Source organism: Pleurodeles waltl, chromosome 1_2 (assembly GCF_031143425.1).
Source record: "Pleurodeles waltl isolate 20211129_DDA chromosome 1_2, aPleWal1.hap1.20221129, whole genome shotgun sequence".
NCBI classification, from domain to species: Eukaryota; Metazoa; Chordata; class Amphibia; order Caudata; family Salamandridae; genus Pleurodeles; species Pleurodeles waltl.
The window spans coordinates 395,724,326-395,746,151 of NC_090437.1; the positions used below are offsets into that span (position 1 = coordinate 395,724,326).

General features: G+C 47.5%; 1 protein-coding gene across 2 annotated transcripts in view; it reads right to left on the reverse strand.

The window, feature by feature from the left end:
* Nucleotides 1–799: 799 nt before the first annotated feature.
* ECPAS (Ecm29 proteasome adaptor and scaffold) overlaps nucleotides 800–21,826 on the reverse strand; it is a 790,558-nt gene continuing 769,531 nt past the window's right edge. For both annotated transcript variants that reach the window (XM_069240017.1, XM_069240008.1), the window contains exons 48-49: nucleotides 11,592–11,663; nucleotides 800–1,074 (exon numbers count right to left, since the gene is read on the reverse strand). In XM_069240017.1, coding sequence (XP_069096118.1) covers nucleotides 935–1,074; nucleotides 11,592–11,663 — 212 coding nt within the window. In that variant the 3' untranslated portion in view covers nucleotides 800–934. The remainder of the gene's footprint in view (nucleotides 1,075–11,591; nucleotides 11,664–21,826) is intronic.

Sequence of the window (21,826 nt, forward strand, 5' to 3'; positions counted from 1 at the left end):
CTAGGGTAGCTCTCTCCGGATCAGCGTGTGGCGCGGAAAGAAAAGAACTGATGTCACTGCGCGAGTGTGGCGTCTATGTACTACTCCCGACGTCATCACGGCGACCATGAGGCCTACGACGCCTGCGGAGTCAACCGACGCCACCTACCGACGTGCAAGGGTATATTTCGAAGAAAAATCTCCGGAGCCAGTCTGACGCCTGGGGGAAAATCCTAAGGTAAGGAATCTGCAACTAGAAGTCTCTATCAGATATATGTACACCGTGCAAAGTAAAGCTTAACCCTCATATGCAGAAGAAAAGGACCAAAACACAAGTAGTTGCTATGATGGCAGAATCTGGCTGTCCCGCATGCACATCGAGCTACTTAGCGTGTTTAATAAGCAGTTATGATATACAAAATGGGTTTTAAATAGCGTGAACTACTCATTTGCTTTTAACTGTTCTGACCTTATCATCCAAATTACAAAGATATTTGATATAATGTAGAGGTGTGCTCCATGCTGTAGTTACTGGGCTAAAAAAATGTAGATGTATCTGAATTTAACAAACAAATATTTGCTATATATATGGACAAAAAGAACGTGATATGTTTGTAAAACCATTATTAAAAGTATTTTTTTCTTCTATCTATCTATCTTAATTAATTTCTCTGTTCACTTGATACAAGTTTAACCCTCGACCATAAAAGGAGCTTATTTAGTCTGTGGTAGACAATTTGTTATACTTGGAACTCCTATGAATCTGAACTTAAGCCAGTAATTACCCTGACCAAATAACTAATACACTACAACCCAAAAGGAGAATTTAAAGAAATCTTTATTATCATGAAATGACACATGCTATAAATTCAGTTTCATATCCCTGCGGTGTGTTTTCACTCCACTCCACTCATATTTTACATGGCACTTTGAAATCTTCGAAAATGTGTTTTTATCAGCCAAGTATTTCCAGCCTTCTCTTCAGAACAGCAGCTCTGTCACGTAGCTCTGGCCTACTGTCGGACTCCATTGACGTCAGCGATCCACTGAGGTGTTCTCTACTTTCTGGTGCCAAACTGTTCCACTGTTTGGACTCTAAAGAAGAATACAAATAAAGACACGAATATTCATTAATTACATCAATTTTCTTGTAGTAAAACACGATGCAAAGGGTGAAATTATAACTTAAAGTTGTTTAAATAAAATTGTAGCAGTGGCCGCACCTAAAGAAACTGTACAAACTGAGCTGTAAGCAGGCAGTTTAAATCACTTATATGGTGCAGATTCTGTCAAAATGTAAGCATGTCTAGAAACGTTAACAAAGCAAACAGGTCTGAGTTGCAAAATAAAAATTTTTTAAAAACAAATTGAAAGGCAATTAGCTTTCCGGCCTTATAGAACACATCTGCCTGTGAACAGTCCCTAAATCACTCTTGAGTTTAAGGAACTGATTCAGACTTTTGGTGGCAAACTCCGTAATAGGGAACAAGCAAATTAATGCTTGGGAGTGGAGGTTTCCTTCGAGGCTTGTTAGGAGAAACTAGACCAGCTAATGTGGAGTTTCAAAAGTGAGAGAGCATTTTGGGTTTCTGTGATAACAAGCATTGGCAAAGCCAGTAGGTCTCAGCAATGCGAGAGCTATAGGATTTGTCAATGTTAATGCCTGTTTTTGCATTTTTAAATACACGCTTTGTTATTTTTATTGGGTGTCCTTGCATATGCTGTTCTGCACAATAGCTCTTTCAGAGCGATCCCTTTTATCAAGCGAAACCTTCAAAACGTTTCTAGTTATAGATTTTTAGTTTCAACAAGGCACACTCTGCCCGGAAAAAAGTTAAAAACAAGTTTAAATCCTGGCAAAAAAAACCAAAACAAGTACTATTCCACACAACAACAACATAAGCTACACAAAACTACATGGACACATGTACCCACAACACGAGTTACACAAAAATACACAGGCACATCTATTAATTAGTGAGACGTAGAAAAAGCAAATATTCGACCTAGAAAAAGTAAATATTCATATTTGGAGCAACAGCATTTGTGATGATAAAAACAAGATTTACAGCCCTGTAACACGAGTTACACAAAAACACACTGGCACATCTATTACTTTTTGCGACCTAGAAAAAGTAAATATTCGACCTAGAAAAAGTAAATGTTCATCTTTGGAGCAGCAGCATTTTTGACGAGATAAGATCAAGATTTACAGCCCTGTTCACAGAAATGGAGCTCAGAGAGAGTGAAAATGACAAGTGCTTGTGCAAAGTGCTCCAAATCAAAGAAAAAAGTAGTTCCAAAAACAGTTTCTAAACAGGGAGCAGTGGATGCATATGGTAATTCGTACGTCCATGCTCTCGAGGAAGGCTAAACACAGAAGAGGCATGACAAATGAATGCCATGGAGAAATAGGGAGAAAGAATACAAGAGCGACAATGGAGCCAGTAAACGGGAAGCTTGTGGGCTCCAGCCTGCCATAAAGTATATACATGTCTCTTCAAGACAGCGCATGTGCTGTCTAGAGCTGAAAACTAAAAAGGACTGTGGTATAGATTTTACCTGAAATATATCACTAAAACAGAAACTGCCTCACACTGAAGCAGACTGCAGGAGGGGAACACAGAGTGACGAGAACTGGAATTATGCTTAAACAGCATGAAATACCACAGACTCTCAGTACACACGGTACCAAACTTATGATCGAAAAGTAGATTCAACAATTTATCATACAAATAGTGACACAGCTGTCTGTATCCATTCCTGCGCCAGTAAACAAGTTACTTACCTTCAGTAATGAAGTACAAGTTACTTACCTTCGGTAACAATATATCTGGTTGAGACATATTCTAGTTGCAGATTCCTTATCTCAGAATTTCCCCAGGCGTCAGACTGGATCTGGAGATTTTTTTTTCAAGCAGTACCCTTGTGCGCCATTAGGTGGCGTCGGTCGACTCCGCGGGCATCGTGATGATGTCGCGGTCGTATATAGGCGCCACCCCAGCACACAGACGTCAGTTTCTTTTGATGAATTTCCACACCAGAAGCGCAGAGCCATGAAGAACACTGAGAATGGTGTGCCAAAACTAGGGTCCTTAGAGGGAAGTACCTGTCCCTAGCAATCAGTTTGCAGTGTGAGTAGGATGGGCAGGTTTGGTGAGGAATCTGCAACTAGAATATGTCTCTACCAGATATATCAATACCAAAGGTAAGTCTGATCTAGACTTCGAGTTCCAGATTTCTTACCTTAGAATAGATACCCGAGCAATACCATACCCTGTGGTGGGCTGCAAACTAAGAGCACACCAAAAAGTCCTGCAGGACCGAACGGCCAAAATAGCCGCCCCTGCGGACCCAAATGTCCAGGCAGTAACGCTTGGTGAACATATGTAAGGACGCCCACGTTACCGCCCGGCAGCTATCCAGGACTGGAACTTCGCGTACTAACGTTGTGGTAGCAGCAGTTGCTCTGGTTGAATGAGCGCACAAACCCTCAGACGGTTGCATTTTCACCAAAGCGTAGCATATCTTGACGCAGAGAACTACCCATCGCAAGATGGTCGTTTTCTGCACTGCCTTCCCTTTCTTCGCACCCACATATCCCACAAAGAGTTGACTGTCCAACCGGAAATCTTTGGTGCGATCTAGGTAGAACGCCAAAGCTCTATTTGGATCCAGACGGTGGAGTCTCTCCTCCTTATGAGAGGAATATAGGGGTGCGTAAAAAGTAGGAAAGGTGATAAATTGGCCTCCGTGAAAGGGCTTTACCACTCTGGGAAGAAAGGAAGCCCTGGTACAAAGCACCACTTTATCAGGATGCTCTGCTAGGAATGGTGGCTTTGAAGAAAGAGCCTGAAGCTCACTTACTCTGCGAGCAGAGGTGATGGCAATCAAGAAAATCTGTTTTAAGGGTTTAGAGCCGTAAAAAAGGACAGTTGTGGAGCGGCTCGAAAGGGGAGCGCACATGAGGTATGCAAGGACCAAGTTCAAATCCCACCAGGGCATGATGAACGAAGCAGGAGAAAACATATGAGTGAGGCCTTTAAGAAACCTCCCAACAATGGGAGATTTGAAAAGAGAAGGTTAGACTGGTAGCTGTAAAAAGGCAGATATGGCAGGCACATATCCCTTGAGGATGCCCAGAGCAGAGCCCAGCTAGGCAAGAGAGAATAAAGAGGAGAACCTCAGAGAGGTGCAGAGAGGGGATCAACAAATTTGCTGATATCTGTTAAGGAATGGGACATATGTGCAACTATGAGTCCCTCTTACTAGAATTGTCACACCAGACATTATACACGCAAACTGGGCAGATGTTACTTACCAAACAGACAGGTCGTCTCTGGGTGCAGTTGTGACATCAGCTGGGAGATAGTGCTGTTCCGCATAATGAAGGCTTCATGGACTGTACCCAGATAATGCACACAGACCTGTGTGATGGAATAGAAGTTCTTTCTGTTGCAGTATACTTGTTCATTGTTCATACACCATACCACAAATTTCTTTCAACAACAGGCGTATACCGTTTTGGGGGAGGTATCCCTGGCTGTCAAGATGACCTTTCAGACTTCGGGTGGAAGGTTAAAAGCAGTCAACTGCCACGGCTCAATCTTTATGCAAGAGGCGGAGACTGGACAGGTTCGGGTGGATAACTGTCCCTTGCTGCTGCGACAGAAGATCATCCCGAAGGGGCAGTCTGATCGGAGGATCGAGGGCCATGCTCAAGAGCTCGGGACACCAGACTCTTCGTGCCCAGTCCGGAGCCACCAAGATTACTTGGGCCCGGTCTTGCCTGATCTGGGAAGAGTGGTATTGGCGGGAAGGCAGGAGGCCAGAGTTCCACGTGACAAAAAGCATAGTCAGCGAGCAAGTGCCGCCTTGGAAACTCCAACGCGCAAAACAGCTGGCATTGCGCATTCTCTGCGGAGGTGAACAGAACTTACCAAGGCTCTCCCCACTGCTGAAAGAGATCTAGCGTCACTTCCGGATGGAGACACTATTCAAGATTGACTACGTATTGACAGATGAGTTCGTCTGCTCTGACATTCAGAGAGCCTGGCAGATGTTGAACCACCAGGGAAATGCCCTTGCGTTCCAGCCTTGTCCAGAGGAAAAAGCCTCTTGGCAAAGGGTCCATGACCCCAGTCCACCCTGCTTATGGCAATACCACATAGTGGTGGTGTTGTCAGTGAACACCTGCACCACTTTCCCTTTGAGAGAGGGAAGGAATGCTTTCAATGCAAGTCGGATAGCCTGGAGCTCCAAAAGGTTGATGTGGAGCTCAGACTCCGCAGGAGACCAGAGGCCACTGTTTCTCCACCTCTCCCATGTGGCTGCCCCATCCCAGGACTGATGCATCTGTCACTACTGAAAGATCTGGTTGGGGAAGGGAGAGGGAATTGTCATTGACCCAATCTGGATTCGACAACCACCACTGCAGGTCATTCGCAGTTCCCTCCGAGATCTGAACCAACCATGTTAGAGAGATTCCCCTCATGCTGGAACGTCAGGTCCCACTGCAGAGCCCGCATATCTCATCTGGCATGCTGGACCAGCAGGATGCAGGAGGCCATGAGGCCCATCAACCTCAGAGCCATTCTCACTGAAATCCAGGAAAGATGCTGAAACATCGATATCATAGACGGAATATCCTGGACTCGTTTTTCAGGAGGATAAGCCTGAAACTGCACTGTGTCCAGAAATGCTCCGATGAAAGGGAGCATCTGAGAGGGAGTCAGGTGTGACTTCGGCATGTTGATAGTGAACCCCAGCGAATGCTGGAGGTTTTCCGTAATCTGGAGGTGGGAGACAACTTTCTGGGGCATGCCTGCCTTCAACAGCAAGACAATGAGGAAGGGGAAGACTGGAACCCCTAACCTGAGCAGATGAGATTCAACCACTACCATCATTTTCGTGAACACCTGAAGGGCACTAGTAAGGCCAAAGGGGAACACGGTGAACTGAAAATCCTCGTGACCTACCACGAATCGTAGGTAACATCTGTGGGTCGGCAGGACGGTAATATGGAAATAGGCATCCTGCAAGTCCAACGCCACCATCCAGTCTCCAGGGTCCAGGGCAGAAAGGACCTGAGCCAGGGTTAACATCTTGAACTTCTCCTTCTTGAGGAAGAGATTGAGGGACCGGTGGTTTAGGATAGGGTTAAGGCCCTTGTCCTTTTGGGCACCAACAAATAGCGGGAATAGCAACCACGACCTACTTCTGGCGCAGGGACCCACTCTATGGCTCCCTTTGCCAAGAGAGCTTTGACTTCCTCGTGGAGAAGTGCCAAATGATCCTCCGACAGGTGATGGTGTGATGGTGGCATGGTTGGAGGAGTAGTCTCGAGGGCGAGGGTGTAGCCCCTTCGGATGATCTGTAAAACCCACCTGTCCATGGTAATGGATTCCCAGTGGGGCAGATGATGGCAAATTCTGCTGCCAACTGGTCCCTGATGTCCCAACTGACTAGGAAGGTTTAGAGGCACAGAATGGGGTGGAGGTGGACTGGGCGGCCCACTGACTTCCTGATCCACAAGCTCAGTGGATCCCGCATCCACGCAGGGGCTGTATAGCATACTCGGGTCAGTGGTCCGGTGGAAATGGATGCCGTTGGGTGCCCTTTCTGTAGCCACGAAAGGAGCAAGAGGTGGACTGAGGGGGGCGAGGAATGGCTGCAAGGCCAAGGGACTGAGCTGTAGCCCGGGAATCCCTAAAGCACTGGAGCGCTGAGTCTGCCTTGTCTCCGAAGAGACGAGTGCCATCAAAGGGCATGCCCATCAAAGACTGCTGGACATCCCTGGAAAAACAATGAATGAACAGTTCCAGAGAGAGCATACAAGTGATGTTTTCACCTCAATCTAGGGGAAAACAAAAGGTTCCTGTGAATGACCTAAGTTGGGAACAAGAGCCCTCACTCGCCAATCGGTGACATGCTTTATCATCAGGCTTTGCTCCTTGTCAGACTGGCACTGCAATGTCTGAGATCTTTTATAGAAAGATGCCGTGAATGAATGCAGGAATGTCGGACTGGTGTAAAAACTGACATTATTCTTTCTCCCCCCCCCCCTTTTTGGTTTTTAATCTTGACAGAGGCCCATATCCCCAATAAACATTTCTCTACATGGTCCTTTTAGTCAATTTTAACAGTTTTCACACCGGTCCCAAAATTCCTGAATTCATTCACGGCACCGATTGGCGAGTGAGGGCTCTTGTTCCTGACATTCAGAGGAACCTTTTGTTTTCCCCTATATTGAGGTGAAAACATCACTTGTGTGCTCTCTTTGGAACTGTGCATTCATTGTTTTTTTATATATATGGGAGTACATGCACAGGACTAGTTTTTCTTAAATCTCCCATGATTCTGAGCCCTTCTATTTCGTTTTTGACACCCCCCGAAAAGCCAGACGTCCTCAATCAGGCGTGGCGTCAGTGCCACCGTCGATGCAAGCAACCTGCCTAGTGAGTCGGTCATATCCAGTCCACAACGTATCATGAACTTGGCTGCGTCTCTCCCATCTGTCATGGCTTGGGAGAGAACGTTCTGGGCTTCTTCCAGAACTTGAGGCAGCACTTGCCAGACCGTATCCCAGAGAGTATAGGAATAGCGGGCCAAAAGGCATGCGGTGTTCACGGATCGCAGCGCTATACAGGCAGTATAAAACATGTCCGGGAGAGTGGTAGGGAATGAGCCAGAGGATGAAGAAGCCTCATTGACAAGGCTCTCAGACGTAGGGTGTTTGGTAAGGAAATTTGGGTCATTCTGCGAAGGCCGATGGTGGCAGATTTGGACCAGGTCCCCAGTAGAACACCCGTAAGTGCTTTGTTGAAGGGAAGAAGGTGTTCCGAGCTGGAGACCCCAGGCTGAAGCACTTTGGTCTGGAGGTTAGGCCTGACCTCCACAGAAGGAAGCTCAAGGTTCAAAACCTCAGCCGCCCTTCTCACCACCATAGAATAAGACGCTCCCTCCTCCGTAGCTACGGTACGGGGAGAAAACATTCCACTGTCAGGGGAGGTGTCCAACCCACTGGCATCACCAAATCCTGTACCCAGTCAAGTTCAGGCTCAAGCTGGTCTTCTAAAGGGTCCAACGACCCCTTTAAACTATCCCCGTATCCATACCCATAGTAATAGCGTTCAGGATCAACCCTGGGCATAGCTGAGCCCAGGGAAAACGTAATCGGCATTGAGCAATGTCGTTTCTTCTCCAGGTCTACTACGATTGTGGGCCCGATCGGTGCCAGGAGTGTTGTCTGACTCGATGTCGGGGAGGGTCACGTTGGCATGATCGTCGTCGGGACGGATCCGGAAGTGGACATGAGGGGCCCTCCAGAGTTGGGACCGAAGTCACCAACTTTGAAACCGAGGAGGCCATCACTGACTCCCTGGGGCACGAAAGCAGAGCGGGTGGGTCGGATTCCCAAATATGAGGCGCAGGGCCTCACAGAACTCCTTAAGTTGGGCAAAGGTAAGACTCTTGAGAAATCTTCCAACAATAGATTTAAATAAAGAGGGTCGATCAGGCAATCGGGGAAAGGACGAGATGACAGATAAAGAACCCTTGAGGGTGCCCAGAGCAGAGCCCTGCTGGGCCAGTGAAAGGACAAACAAAAGAACCTCGGAAAGAGGAGAGGATAGGGGGTCAATAGACTTGTCTGAACACCATGCCACAAATTTGTTCCATCTGCAGACTTACACCGTTTTGATTTAGGGATGCTTGGCTGCCAAGAAAAGATTGCAGATTTCAGGTTGAAGGTCAAAAAGCTGTCAACTGCTGCCACTCAGTCTCCACACAAGAAGGCAGAGACTGGACAGGTTCAGGTAGAGAACAGTCCCCTGCTGCTATGACAGAAGATCCTCCCAAAGGGGTAGTCTGATCGGAGGATCGATGGCCATGCTCAAGAGCTCAGGATACCATACTCTTCGTGCCCAATCCGGAGCCAAAAGAATGACTTGGGCCTGGTTGTTCTTGACCTTATTGAGAACTCTGTGCAGAAGTGGTAAGGGCAGAAAGGCGTATAGGAGGCCTGAGCTCCTCTTGAGGTGAAAAGCGTCTGAGAGATGGACGCCTTGAAAACTCCAATGTGCAAAACTGCTGACAATGCGTATTTTCTTTAGCGGTATCTGGTCTTTAAGGTATAGGGGAGGGGAGGATTCGAAGGGGAGGGAGTAGCCCTTCCGAATGATCTGCAGGACCCACCTGTCTAATGTGATAGACTGTCAGTGGGAAAGACGATGATGTATTCCCCGCCAATTAAACAGCTATGATCCCTTATGAGGAGGCTAGGATGACTTAGAGGCTGCAGCTGCCGGGCGGTTGGTGGTTGTGGACTAACTGTGCCTACCTGCTCCCCGGGGTCGGAATGCACTGCGTTCTCGTACACACAAAGCTTGGGAAGACTGCCCAGGACGGTGGCTGGAATATGGTTGGTGTGGTGCTGTGCCTCTTCCATATCCACGAAAGGAGCGAAAGGCAGACTGGTGACATGGCCATTGAGAGGCCCAAGGATTTGGCCATAGCCCGCAAGTCCTTAAAGCCCTCCAGCACCGAGTCCGCCTTCTCCGTGAAGAGACTGGTTCTATCAAAGGGCATGTCCATAAGGCTTGCCTGGACATCTCCTGAAAACCAGGCGTAGCATCTAAGCGCCACTGACGATTAAACTGCTCTGCCCAGCGAGTTGGTCGTAAAACCACACCGGATGGGAAACTTAGCTGCATCTCTCCTATCCTGACTGCTTGGCAGAGGACAGCTTGGGCCTACCACGTGATCTGTGGCAGCATCTGTGCAACTGTGTCCCACAACGTGTGGGAGTAGTGGCCCAAAAGGCATGCAGTGTTCACTGCCTCCAATGCCAGACTGGTGGTAGAAAACATTTTAGTTCCTAAGGTGCACAGCCTCTTGGATTCCCTGTCCAGGGAAGAGGCCGGGAACGCGCCTTGGGAAGTTGAGGCTTGGACTACCACGCTCTCAGGGGTGGGGTGTTGGGTTAGGACACCTGGGTCATCTGGGGTGGGCCGATGGCGACGGGCAACTGGCCTATTCAGGGGAGCACCTGGGCTGGGTTTGGACCATGTTTCCAGCAGGACATAAGTAAGTGCTTAATTGAAGGGGAGAAGAGGTTCTGATGAGGAAGCTTCAGGCTGAAGGACCTCTGTCAAGAGGTTAGTCTTGACCACCACAGAGGGGGGTTCAAGGTTGGGACCTCTGCTGCCCTCTTCACTACCACTGCGTATAATGCTCCCTCCTCCGTAGCCATGGTAGGGGGAGAAAGCAAATCAGTATCTGGAGTTGTGTTCAGTCCACTGACATCTCCCAGTTCCTCATACCAGTCCATAGATTCCTGAGTGTCCAACTGGTATTCTAAAGAGTCCAGTGACCCCTCTCATTCTTCCCCCATACCTGGCAGCTCAGTAAAATGGTAAGGCAACAAACTAGGACCAATGGGCCCTGTCAGCTCCTGAGATGGTGTCGTCGTTCCAAGTCAGTCGTCGGGTATCAGAATGGGGATGGCACCAACAATGTAGGGAACATCAGTGTTGGGACGGGCATCGGGGAAGGTCATGTTGGCACAACCGGTGCCAGTCCGAATTAGTGATCAGATCCAGGAGACCCCATTGGAGCTGTGGCCAGAGCCATCAGCGCAGAACCGGATGGGTTTGCCTCTGGCCCCATGAAGCCCAAAGGCGCTCTGGAAGGGTATGCCCATTTGAATAAGCGGCGCATGGCCTTGTAGATTTCTATAATTTGAGCTGGGGATCCTCCAACTCCCGGAAACATGGGGAGGCATGGAGTCTGACCTGGCGACGGCTCTGCAGAACTGTGCCTCGAACAGAAATGTTCCTTACTCGTCGTGCCGGTTAACGGACGAGGAGAAGCCAAAGCATGCTTCAACTTTTTCGGCCTCTTCTTTGAGTGTTCCGATGGCTTGGAGTGAAACGAATAGGACTTGGGGCTTCTGGAGTGGTACCACGACCTTAACCTCAAGTGGGACGAGACCTCTGAGGAGCTGCAGGGCGCGGCGTCGCCTGCCGGGCCGCAAGCAGCTTTAGGGACTGCTCCCTCAAAGCCTTTGCTGCCATGGCATGGCAGTCCGAGCATGACTTGGAGTTGTGGTTGTACTCGAAACACCACAAATAGACCAGATGGGGGTCTGTAACTGACATGGCGAGGTGACAAGCACCACAAGATTTAAAACCTCTCTTCCCCAAAGCCATTTCTCGAAACACATTAAAAAAAAATACTCAACAAAACGTCCCAAAAAAACTGTCACAAAAGTGACAGCAGGGTAGCTATTCTCTGGATCGGTGGTAACTGTTGTGGAAAGAAAAGAACTGATGTCCCCGTGGTGAGGTGGTGCCTATATAGGTGACAGAAACGTCACTTCCAATGACAATGCCGCGCAGAAGTGAATGAGGCCACTTGACGGCGAGCAGGGGTGCCACTTACGAAAAATCTTCTGGATCCAGTTTGACGTATTGGAAATTCAAAGGTAAGGAATCTGCAGCTAGATGTCTCTATCAGATAGTGCTGGTTAGTGCTGGACTTTCAAAACCATCTCACAGGATAACAGTTATCTGCATGCATTTTCACCATTAATAAAAGTGTTAAAAGCTCACCTTCAAGGCTTTGAAAAAGTAGTTCCAAGACAGACAGTGCTTCTGTTCTTACTGAAGAGTAGCTTTTATTTCCTAGAACAGAAACATAAAAAACGAGTTTATATTAAAAAGAAAGTGATTACTGTAAATACCTTTACGTCCTCGTCCAGTTTGAACACATAATTAGAAATAAAGGTTTCCTGGGCTAAGGATTTAACCATCAGCAATCTCCACTGTAGTTGAACTGGGTGTTCCCAAGCAAAAGTGACTGGTGGCAAACAACTGCTAGAATGGGTATGAAATTTGCTTGGGTTAAAAAATGACACTAACCAAGAAATTAACAATGTTTTCCATATACACCCATCCAGAGGCTAAACTTTTTTACTGCACCCTCTAAGTGAAATAAAGCAAACTTTAAGAACATTCCCGCAGCTGAGCACTTCTGCAACTGTAAATTAACAGAATATGATTGGTTTATCCCACACCCCTCAGGTCAGGAAATACAGTCCCCTCACTGCTCTGCACTAGAGTTTCTCCCCAGCAAGCACATTTCAACTGCAAAAGGGCTAATAAGGTGGAAGATAAGATACTTACCTTCCATTTGGTAAAATTATTTTTGGTGGATAATATATCTTCTCACAGGTTCCTCACCTTGAAAATATAAATCACGTGCCAGACTGAACCTGTTAGAAATGGGGTCTTTGGTTGACAGTCAGGTTACCCCCTGATCAAGCAAGGACCCTTACTCTAGTCAGGGTAAAAGAGAATCACCCTCAGCTAACCCCTGCTTACCCCCTTGGCAGCTTGGCAGAGCAGTAGGCTTAACCTCAGAGTGCTAGGTGTAAAGTATTTGTACCAACACACACAGTAACTTAATGAAAACCACTACAAAATGACACAACACCAGTTTAGAAAAACAGGAAATATTTATCTAAACAAAACAAGACCAAAACGACAAAAATCCGACATACACAAGTCAAGTTATGAATTTTTAGAGATTAAACTCAAAAATAGCGCTTAGAAACAAATATGCTTCGAAGAGATGTTAACACTGCGTCGTGACGGAGTCGTTCCCAACAAGCTGACACCAGCGGCGCCGGACACAGAGTCATGTAGACCCCCAAGTACAGTACCTTTGGTTAAAAGTGAAAACAAGCCGATGCGCGAAGTCGGGGATCGCGGCGTCTGTGCGAAACGTTGAATCCGTGCACTTCGAGCGGCGTTGGTCACGACGTGGTGCGGCGACTTCAACGGAGTGGCGGACTTCAGCGGAGTTGCAGTGGCGTCGGGCCTGCGAAGAGCGTCGCATTCCAGAAGGTCACGGCGTCGGGTGCAGGCACGTCACCGGATTCAGCATCGGCGTCGGTCCGGAGTCATCCGAAGTCGATTTCCTTGGATTTCCACCAGCTTTCCTTTCAAGGGCCCAGGGACTGGATAGGGCACCACTTGTCAGAGCAGGAGTCTCTCCAGAGACTCCAGGTGCTGGCAAAGAGAAGTCTTTGCTGTCCCTGAGACTTCAAACAACAGGAAGCAAGCTCTAAATCAGGCCCTTGGAGATTTCTTCACAAGATGGAAGGCACACAAAGTCCAGTCTTTGCCCTCTTACTCTGGCAGAAGCAGCACTGCAGGAAAGCTCCACAAAGCACAGTCACAGGCAGGGCAGCACTTCTTCCTCAGTTATCAGCTCTTCTCCAGGCAGAGGTTCCTCTTGGTTCCAGAAGTGTTTCTAAAGTCTGTAGATTTGGGTGCCCTTCTTATGCCCATTTTAGTCTTTGAAGTCACCTTTCTTCAAAGGGGACTCACACCTACTTATGAAATCCTGCTTTGCCCAGGCAAGGCCTCAGACACACACCAGCGGGTTGGAGTCTGCATTGTCAGAGGCAGGCACAGTCCTTTCAGATGAGAGTGACCACTCCACCTCTCCCTCCGAGCAGAGATGGCTAATCAGGAAATGCAGGTTACACCCCAGCTCCCTTTGTGTCACTGTCTAGTGCGAGGTGAAAAACAACCCAACTGTCACTGACCCAGACAGGGAATCCACAAAGAAGGCAGAGTCACAGAATGGTTTAAGCAAGAAAATGCTCACTTTCTAAAAGTGGCATTTTCAAACGCACAATCTTAAAATCAACTTTACTAAAAGATGTATTTTTAATTTGTGAGTTCAGGGACCCCAAACTCCACATGTCCATCTACTCTCTAGGGGAATCCACACTTTTATCATATTTAAAGGTAGCCCCCATGTTATCCTATGAGAGAGACAGGTCTTGCAACAGTAAAAAACGAACTTGGCAGTATTTCACTGTCAGGACATATAAACCACATTACTACATGTCCTACCTTATCCATACACTGCACCCTGCCCTTGGGGCTACCTAGGGCCTACCTTAGGGGTGCCTTACATGTAAGAAAAGGGAAGGTTTAGGCCTGGCAAGTGGGTACACTTGCCAAGTCGAATTTACAGTGTAAAAATACACACACACAGACACTGCAGTGGCAGGTCTGGGACATGATTATAGGGTTACTTGTATGGGTGGCACAACCAGTGCTGCAGGCCCACTAGTAACATTTGATTTACAGGCCCTGGGCACCTCTAGTGCAATTTACTAGGGACTTAACAGTAAAACAAATATGCCAATCATGGAGAACCAATTACATACACATTTTAAACAGGAGCACTTGCACTTTAGCACTGGTTAGCAGTGGTAAAGTGCCCAGAGTAACAAAAACAGTAAAATCAGAGTCCAGCACACATCAACAACCTGGGGAACAGAGGCAAAAAGTTAAGGGAGACCACGCCAAGGATGAAAAGTCTAACAGAACCCATAAACTTTTCCCCCAGCAGTAGCTCCCCAGTGTCACCAAGTAGCTCTACGTGAATTCAGGGTCAACTCCGTTCTCCCAGGATGGGACCGCATGGGGACATGTAAGCACCAACTGGTGTGCTGATTTCAGTTCCTTATACTCTTTTATGACCCCGTTCATGCATGGGGAAAGGGAAGTACTAAACATTAATGGTAGGGAAAAACACATTATACAAAGTGTTTGCATACCTTGGGATCTTAGTGAACAAGTTACTTACCTTCGGTAACTCATTATCTGGTAGAGACATATCCTAGTTGCAGATTACTTACCTTAAAATTTCCCCCAAGCGTCAAACTGGATCCGGAGTTTTTCTTTGAGCAGTACCCATGCCGCCATCTGGCATCATGTTGACTCTGCGTCTGTCGTTGGCATCGTGGTCGACGTGATGACGTTGCGGTCGTATACAGGCACCACCCCGGTGCGCTGACTTCAGTTTCTTTTCACGACTTTCCACGCCAGATGTACAGAGACATGAAGAACAGAGATTGCTGCACCAGAACTAGGGCCTTGAAAGGGAGTCCCTATGTCTAGAAATCAGTTTGCAGTGGAGGGAGAACGAGTGGGTCGGTAAGGAATCTGCAACTGGATTATGTCTCTACCAGATAATTGTTACCAAAGAGAAGTAACTTGTTCATCTGATAGAGACTTCTAGTTGCAGATTCCTTAGCTTAGAATAGATACCCAAGCAATAACATCCCGGAGGTGGGTCTGCAAAATAAGATCATACTAGGAAGAACTTCAGGACCGGTTGGCCAAAATAGCCGTCCCTGCGAACATGACTGTCCAGGCAGTGGTGTTTGGTGACCGGTTGCAGGGATGCCTATGATGCCGCCTGCCAGATGTCCAGGACTGGAACTCCGTGTGTTTAAGCAGTGGTTGCAGCTGTTGCTTTGGTGGAGTGTGCACGCAAACCCACAGGGGGTTGCTTCTTAGCCAAAGCGTAGCACAGTTTGATGCAGAGAACAACCCATCTGGAGATGGTTCTCTTCTGTAACGCCTGGCCTTTCTTCGCATCTACATAACCCACAAAGTTGATTGTCACCCAGAAGTCTTTGGTATGGTTGAGGTACAGGGCCAACACTCTTTTTGGATCCAGGTGGTGGAGTCTCTACTCCTCATAAGAAGGATGTGGGGCAGATAAAAAGTAGGCAAGGTGATGGATTGGCCTACATGAAAGGGTGTGACCACTTTAGGGAGGAAAGAGGCCCTAGTACGAAGCAGCTCTTACTCATGATGAACAGAGATGAATGGTGGTTTCGAAGAAAGAGCTTGTAGCTCACTCACTCTCCGTGAAGAGGTAATGGCCAAAAGGAAAGCTGTTTTTAAGGTGAGAAGGCGAAGAGGACAATTATGAAGAGGCTCAAAAGAAGCGCGCATGAGGAAATTAAGTACCAAGTTCAAATCCCACTGGGGCATTATGTACAGGGTAGGCGGGAACATGCGGGTGAGATCTTTACTGTATCGCACCACAATGGGAGATTTAAAAAAAAGGAGGGTTGATCAGGAAGTCTGAGGAAAGCAGAGATTGCAGACAAATAACACTTAAGGGTGACCAAGGCAGAGCCCAGCTGGGCAAGAGAGAATTAACAAATGGACCTTAGACAGAGGTTCAGAAAGGGGATCAGCCATTTTCTTGGTACACCATTCCACAAATTTATGCCAACGACAGGCATATAACGTTTTGGTGGAGGGATGTCTAGCTGGCAAGATAACATCACAGACTTCGGGCAGAGGGTCGAAAGCTGTCAACTGTTGGCGTGCAATCTCCATGCAAGAAAACAGACTGGATAGGTTCAAGTGGAGAACCTTACCCCCGCTACTGTGACCGAAGATCTTCCTGAAGAAGCAGTCTGAGAGGAGGATCAATGGCATGCTCAGAAGCTTGGGATACTATAGTCTGTGTTCCCAGTCGGAAGCCACAAGAATCACTTGGGCCCGGTCATTCTTGATCTTCTGAAAATTCACGGCAGATGTGGTATTGGTGGAAAGGCACACAGGAGGCCTGAATTTCACTTGAGACTAAAAACATCGCTGAGCGAGTGCCGCCTTGGAAACTCCAATGCGCATAACAGCTGACATTGTGCATTCTCTGTGGAGGCAAACAGATCTAACCAAGGCTCTCCCCACTGCTGAAAGAGACCTTGTGCCACCTTTGGATAGAGACGCCATTCTTGATCGACCATGCATTGACAGCTGAGTTCGTCTGCTCTGGCGTTCAGACAGCCTGCCAGATGTTGAACCACAAGGTATATACCCTGACATTCCAGTCATGTCCAAAGACGCAGGGCCTCTTGACAAGGACTCCACAACCCTCACCTCGCCCTGCTTGTTGCAGTACCAAATGACAGTGGTGTTGTGTTATCAAATTTAATAATTGGATATCTACCTCTTTAGATACCATATTACCCGCAAAGACGGTCACCAGAAGGACCAATCACATGATCAAACCATGGTTCACACCCCAATTACTTCAACAACAAAAAGAAGTGTAAGCAACTTGAAAGACAGTGGAGAAAGAATTATGACATCACCTCAAAACTCAATACAGGGAGGCGATTAGGTCATTTCATGTAGAAACTAAATCAGCACAAGCTGTATTCTACACATCTAGAATTGAGCAGTCCGCTAACTCACTCAAAGAGATCTTTATGATCCTCAAAGAATGGACTCAGGACCCTTCAGTAGACAACCTAGTGGAGGCTTCTACAGCTCATAGCAATGATTTGGCACATTTCTTTCAAAAGAAAATCGCAAACATCTATCTAACATTTCCGCCTAACCACTCCCAAAATATAGAGTGCTATTCAGACGACAATTTCCAACGTCCCAGAGTTACTTTTTCTTCGTTCAACCTACAACTGAAGCCTTAGTCACTAATTATCTGCACACCATAAAATCTGGATCCCGTTTAGACCCTGCCCCACCTCATGTCTTATCCTCGGTCTCAACTATAATCTCACCCACCTCAAATTATATTCTGAACCAGTCTCTAACCTCTGGCCTTGTGCCCCAGCCCCTGAAACCCACAGTTGTTAAACCCCAACTAAAAAAAAACAAGCTCGATCCAGCTCTCTTTTCTAAATATAGGTCGATTGCCCTCCTCCCTATTGTATCAAAGATAATGGAAAAACATGTTAATAAGCAATTAACATCCTTCCTTGAAAATCACAAGCTCCTCCATCCTTCACAAATGGGATTCAGACCCCAACATAGTACAGGGTCAGCCCTACTAGCAGTTGTGGAAGACACTCGGAAACTAATGGAATCAGGCAGACTTGCAGCCATTATTTCACTGGATCTCAGCGCTGCATTTGACACGGTGGATCATGATATATTACTTCAAAGACTCTTGGGTTTAGGAATTAAGGGTACAATGTTAAGATGGGTTTCCTCCTTCTTGAAAGATGTAACCTTCCAAGTTCTTGACCGCATTTTCCTTTCCAACACATTTCCTCTTACATGCGGGGGTCCCTCAGAGCTCTTCGTTGAGTCCCACTCTCTTTAATGTTTATATGCTTCCTCTAGCTAAAATTGTTGAACCTCATGGTCTTTCCTTGGTGTCATACGCAGACAACACCCAGCTGGTAGTATCTCTTTCCAATGTCAGCAACACTCCTCAATCCAATCTATCTTCATGCCTTGCGGATATCGCCAGATGGATGACTATCTCTAAACTTAAACTGAACAGTGAGAAATCTGAAGTAATGATAGTTGGGAGCAAAGCCCTTCTTAAGTCTCCTTCTCTGGCTCTTGAAGATCTTAAAAATTTCCCTTCACCTAAGAAAAAGATCGAAAGCTTGGGTTTCTGGCTAGACTCGCGCCTCAGGATGGATTGCCTATCTAAAAATCTGTCCTCATCCTGTTTCGGCGTATTGAGATCCTTGAGGAAAATTCTTAATATCCTTCGGTTTATGGCCAGAAGGCTTATCATCCAAGCTTTGATTTTGTCTCGCCTAGACTATGGCAATTCCCTTTACCTCAGCTCTCCAAACTATGTAATAACTAGACTGCAGGTTGTGCAAAACGCTGCTGCACGCCTGCTTATGAACACACCCAGACATTTGCCGGCTAAACCAGAATTGGCCTCTCTTCACTGGCTCCCAATTAAACAACTGATTAATTTCAAGGCTATCTGCATGACACACAAACTGCTTCATACCAAAGGTCCTATGTTTCTTAGGAAGATCTTCACGCCCTTTATCCCTCAGAGGGTACTTAGGTCTTCATCTGCAGCACTGGGGATCATACCTCATTTCAAGAAAGTAACTTGGGGAGGTAGTTCTTTCTCAGCTAAAGCCACATACCTCTGGAACTCGCTCCCTCTGGATCTCCAGCAGGAACAACTAGAATCTGCATTTCGGAAGAAGTTGAAGACATTCTTGTTCACAGCATAGACCATGTCAGAGTCTAATTCCTCCACCTTAGCGCTGGGAAGCCTCCTGGTAGCTTTGCGCTCTATAAATTCATTAAACTTAAACTTGTCCATGAACACCTTCACAACTTTTCCTTGGAGAGAGGAAAGGAATGCTTTCAATGCAAGCCTAATCACCCTGAGCTCCTGAAGGTTGATGTGGTGCCCGGACCCTGCCGGAGGAGCAGATGCCTCTGATCTCCTCCTCTCCCCTATGGCTGCCCCATCCCAAGAGTGATGCAACTGTCTGATCTGGTTGGGGAAGAAAGAGGGATCTGCCTCTGACCCATCTCGGCTCGGTAACCACCACTGCAGATCTTTCACAGCTCCCTCCTAGATCTGGACCATGTTGGAGAGATTTCCCTGAACCTCAAGTCCCACTGCAGAGTCTGTATATGTCATCTGGCATGAGTGATCAACACAATGCAGGAGGCCATGAGGCCCAGCAGCCTCAGAGTCATTATCACCGAAACCCAGGACAGAGGCTGAAACATCGGTATCATAGCCTGAATATTCTATCGGAAGGATAAGCCCGAGACTGCACTTTGTTCAGAACAGCTCCGATGAAAGGGAGCATCTGAGAGGGAGTTAGGTGTGACTTCGGCACGTTTATAGTGAACTCCAGGAAATGCAAGAGGTCTGCCATAGTCTGGAGGTGGGAGACTACAGCCTGGGACAAGCATGCCTTTAACAGCCAGTCGTCAATGTGGGGGAAGACTGAAACCCCTAGCCGACACAGATGAGCTGCAACCACAGCCATTACTTTTGTGAACACCTGAGGGGCGCTGGTAAGGCCGAAGGGGAGCATTGTGAACTGAAAATGCTCATGACCTTCCACGAACCGCGAGTGACGTCTGTGGGCAGGCAGGATGGAAATATGGAAATAGGCGTCCTGAAAGTCCAACGCTACCATCCAGTCACCAGGGTCCAGGGCAGAAAGGACCAGAGCCATAGTGAGCATTTTGAATTGAGATTGTGCGCCCGGAGTTCTAGGACAGGACAAAGGCCCTTTTTCTTTTTGAGCACCAGAAAGTAGTGGGAATAACAACCGCAACCTACTTCTGGCACAGGGACTCCCCCCTCTATGGCTCCCTTAGCCGAGAGCCGAAACCTCCTTGCGGAGAAGTACCAAGTAATCCAAGTCATAGGATCGTAGGCTGCTGGCATGGCAGGAGAAGTAGTCTCGAAGAGGAGAGAGTAGTCCCTTTGGATGATTTGCAAAACCCACCTGTCCGTCACAATGGATTCCAAGTGGGGCAGGTGAAGGTGAATCCTGCCACCAATTGGTCCGGGATGGAGCGACAGACTAGGAAAGTTTAGGGGCTGCTGGGGAGGGGTGGTGGACTAGGCTGACCGTCAGGTCCCTGATCCAATTGGGACATTGGATCCCATGTCCATGGCCATGGCACAGTGGCTGAAGGGAAATGGACGCGGTTGGGTGTCCCTTCAGTAGCCACGAAAGGGGCAAAAAGGGGACTGAGGGGGACGTGTAGCAGCTGCGAGACAATGGGCCCTAGCCATAGCCTGGGACTCCTAAAAGCGCTCAAGAGCTCAGTCCTCTGTCTCTGAGTAGACGGGTGACATCAAAGGGAATGCCCATAAATGACTGCTGGACATCCCTGGAAAAGCCAGACATCCTCAACCAAGCCAAAGAGCCACTGTCGACGCAACCGATCTGTCCAGTAAGTTGGTGGTGTCCAGTTCACATTGAATAGTGAATTTACCTGCTTCTCTCCCATCAGCAACAGCTTGGGTGAGAATGGCCCGGGCCTCCTCCGGGACCTGTGGCATCACCTCCATGGCCGTATCCCATAAAGTATGGGTGTAGCGGCCCAAAAGGCATGCAGTGTTCACAGACCGCAATGCCAGACTGGAGGAAGAGAACATTTTCTTCCCAAGTTGGTCCAGTCTTTTTGATTCCCAGTCTAGGGGTGCAAAAGGGAATGCGCAAGAAGAGGAAGAAGCCTGAATGCCTAAGCTCTCAGGCGTAGGGTGTTGGGTCATGAGTTTAGGGCTGTTAGGGGCATGTCTATGGTGGTGGGAGATTGTCCTGTTTACAGGAGCCCCTGTGCTGGGTGTAGACCACATCCCCAGCAGGACATCAGTGAGGGCGTCACTGAAAGGCAAAAGGGGTTCTGTTGTGGAAGCCCTGGGCTGAAGCACCTCAGTCATGAGGTTAGTCCTGACTGCAACTGAAGGCAGCTCGAGGGCCAGGACCTCGGCCGCCCTTCGCACCACCATCGAGTAGGAGGCTCCCTCTTCTGTAGCCATGATAGGGAGAGAAAGAACGCCAGAGTCAGGGGAGGTGTCCAATCCACTGGCTTCACCCAGGTCCTGAGCCCAGTCCATGTTAGGGTCTTCAAGCTTGTATTCTAGAGTGTCCAGTGACTCCTCCATGATCTCATCATACCTGCAGGAGGCGGGCCCTCTATGTAGTGTGAAAAGCTAAGCAAACTGTGCAGTGGGTCAGGGAAACCACACGTTGGTTTACAGAGGTAAAAACTGGATCACCTAATGCTCTCTCATTTTTATGGTAGCTTGGTCAAGCAGTTAGGCTAATCTTGGAGAAGTGCAAAGCATTTGTTGTACTCACAGTATCAATAAATAAGACCACACATTCAAAAGAATAACTCAAGACCCATTTAAAAAAATACTTCACATTTTTATAACATTTGTAAGGCCAAGATCATCAAAACATAAGTACTTTTTAAATTATACATTTTTAAAGTTTAGAAAATGTCTCAGTTCTGTGCGTAGTTACGCACCACGGGAATCGATGGAGAAATACTTTGAAAATGCATAAAATCAGGCAATGGGTTGACCAATGTCTCCTTTTACAGGTATGTTGAGGTTGTTGTGGGCTCTGCGGACTAGCTGAAGAAATTTGGGAAGCTCCCGGTTTCGGCAGAAGCAGCTGTAGAAGGTTGTTGGAGCTGATGCAAGGCCACTGCGGGGAACCACTTGGAAAAGCACTGCACTTCTT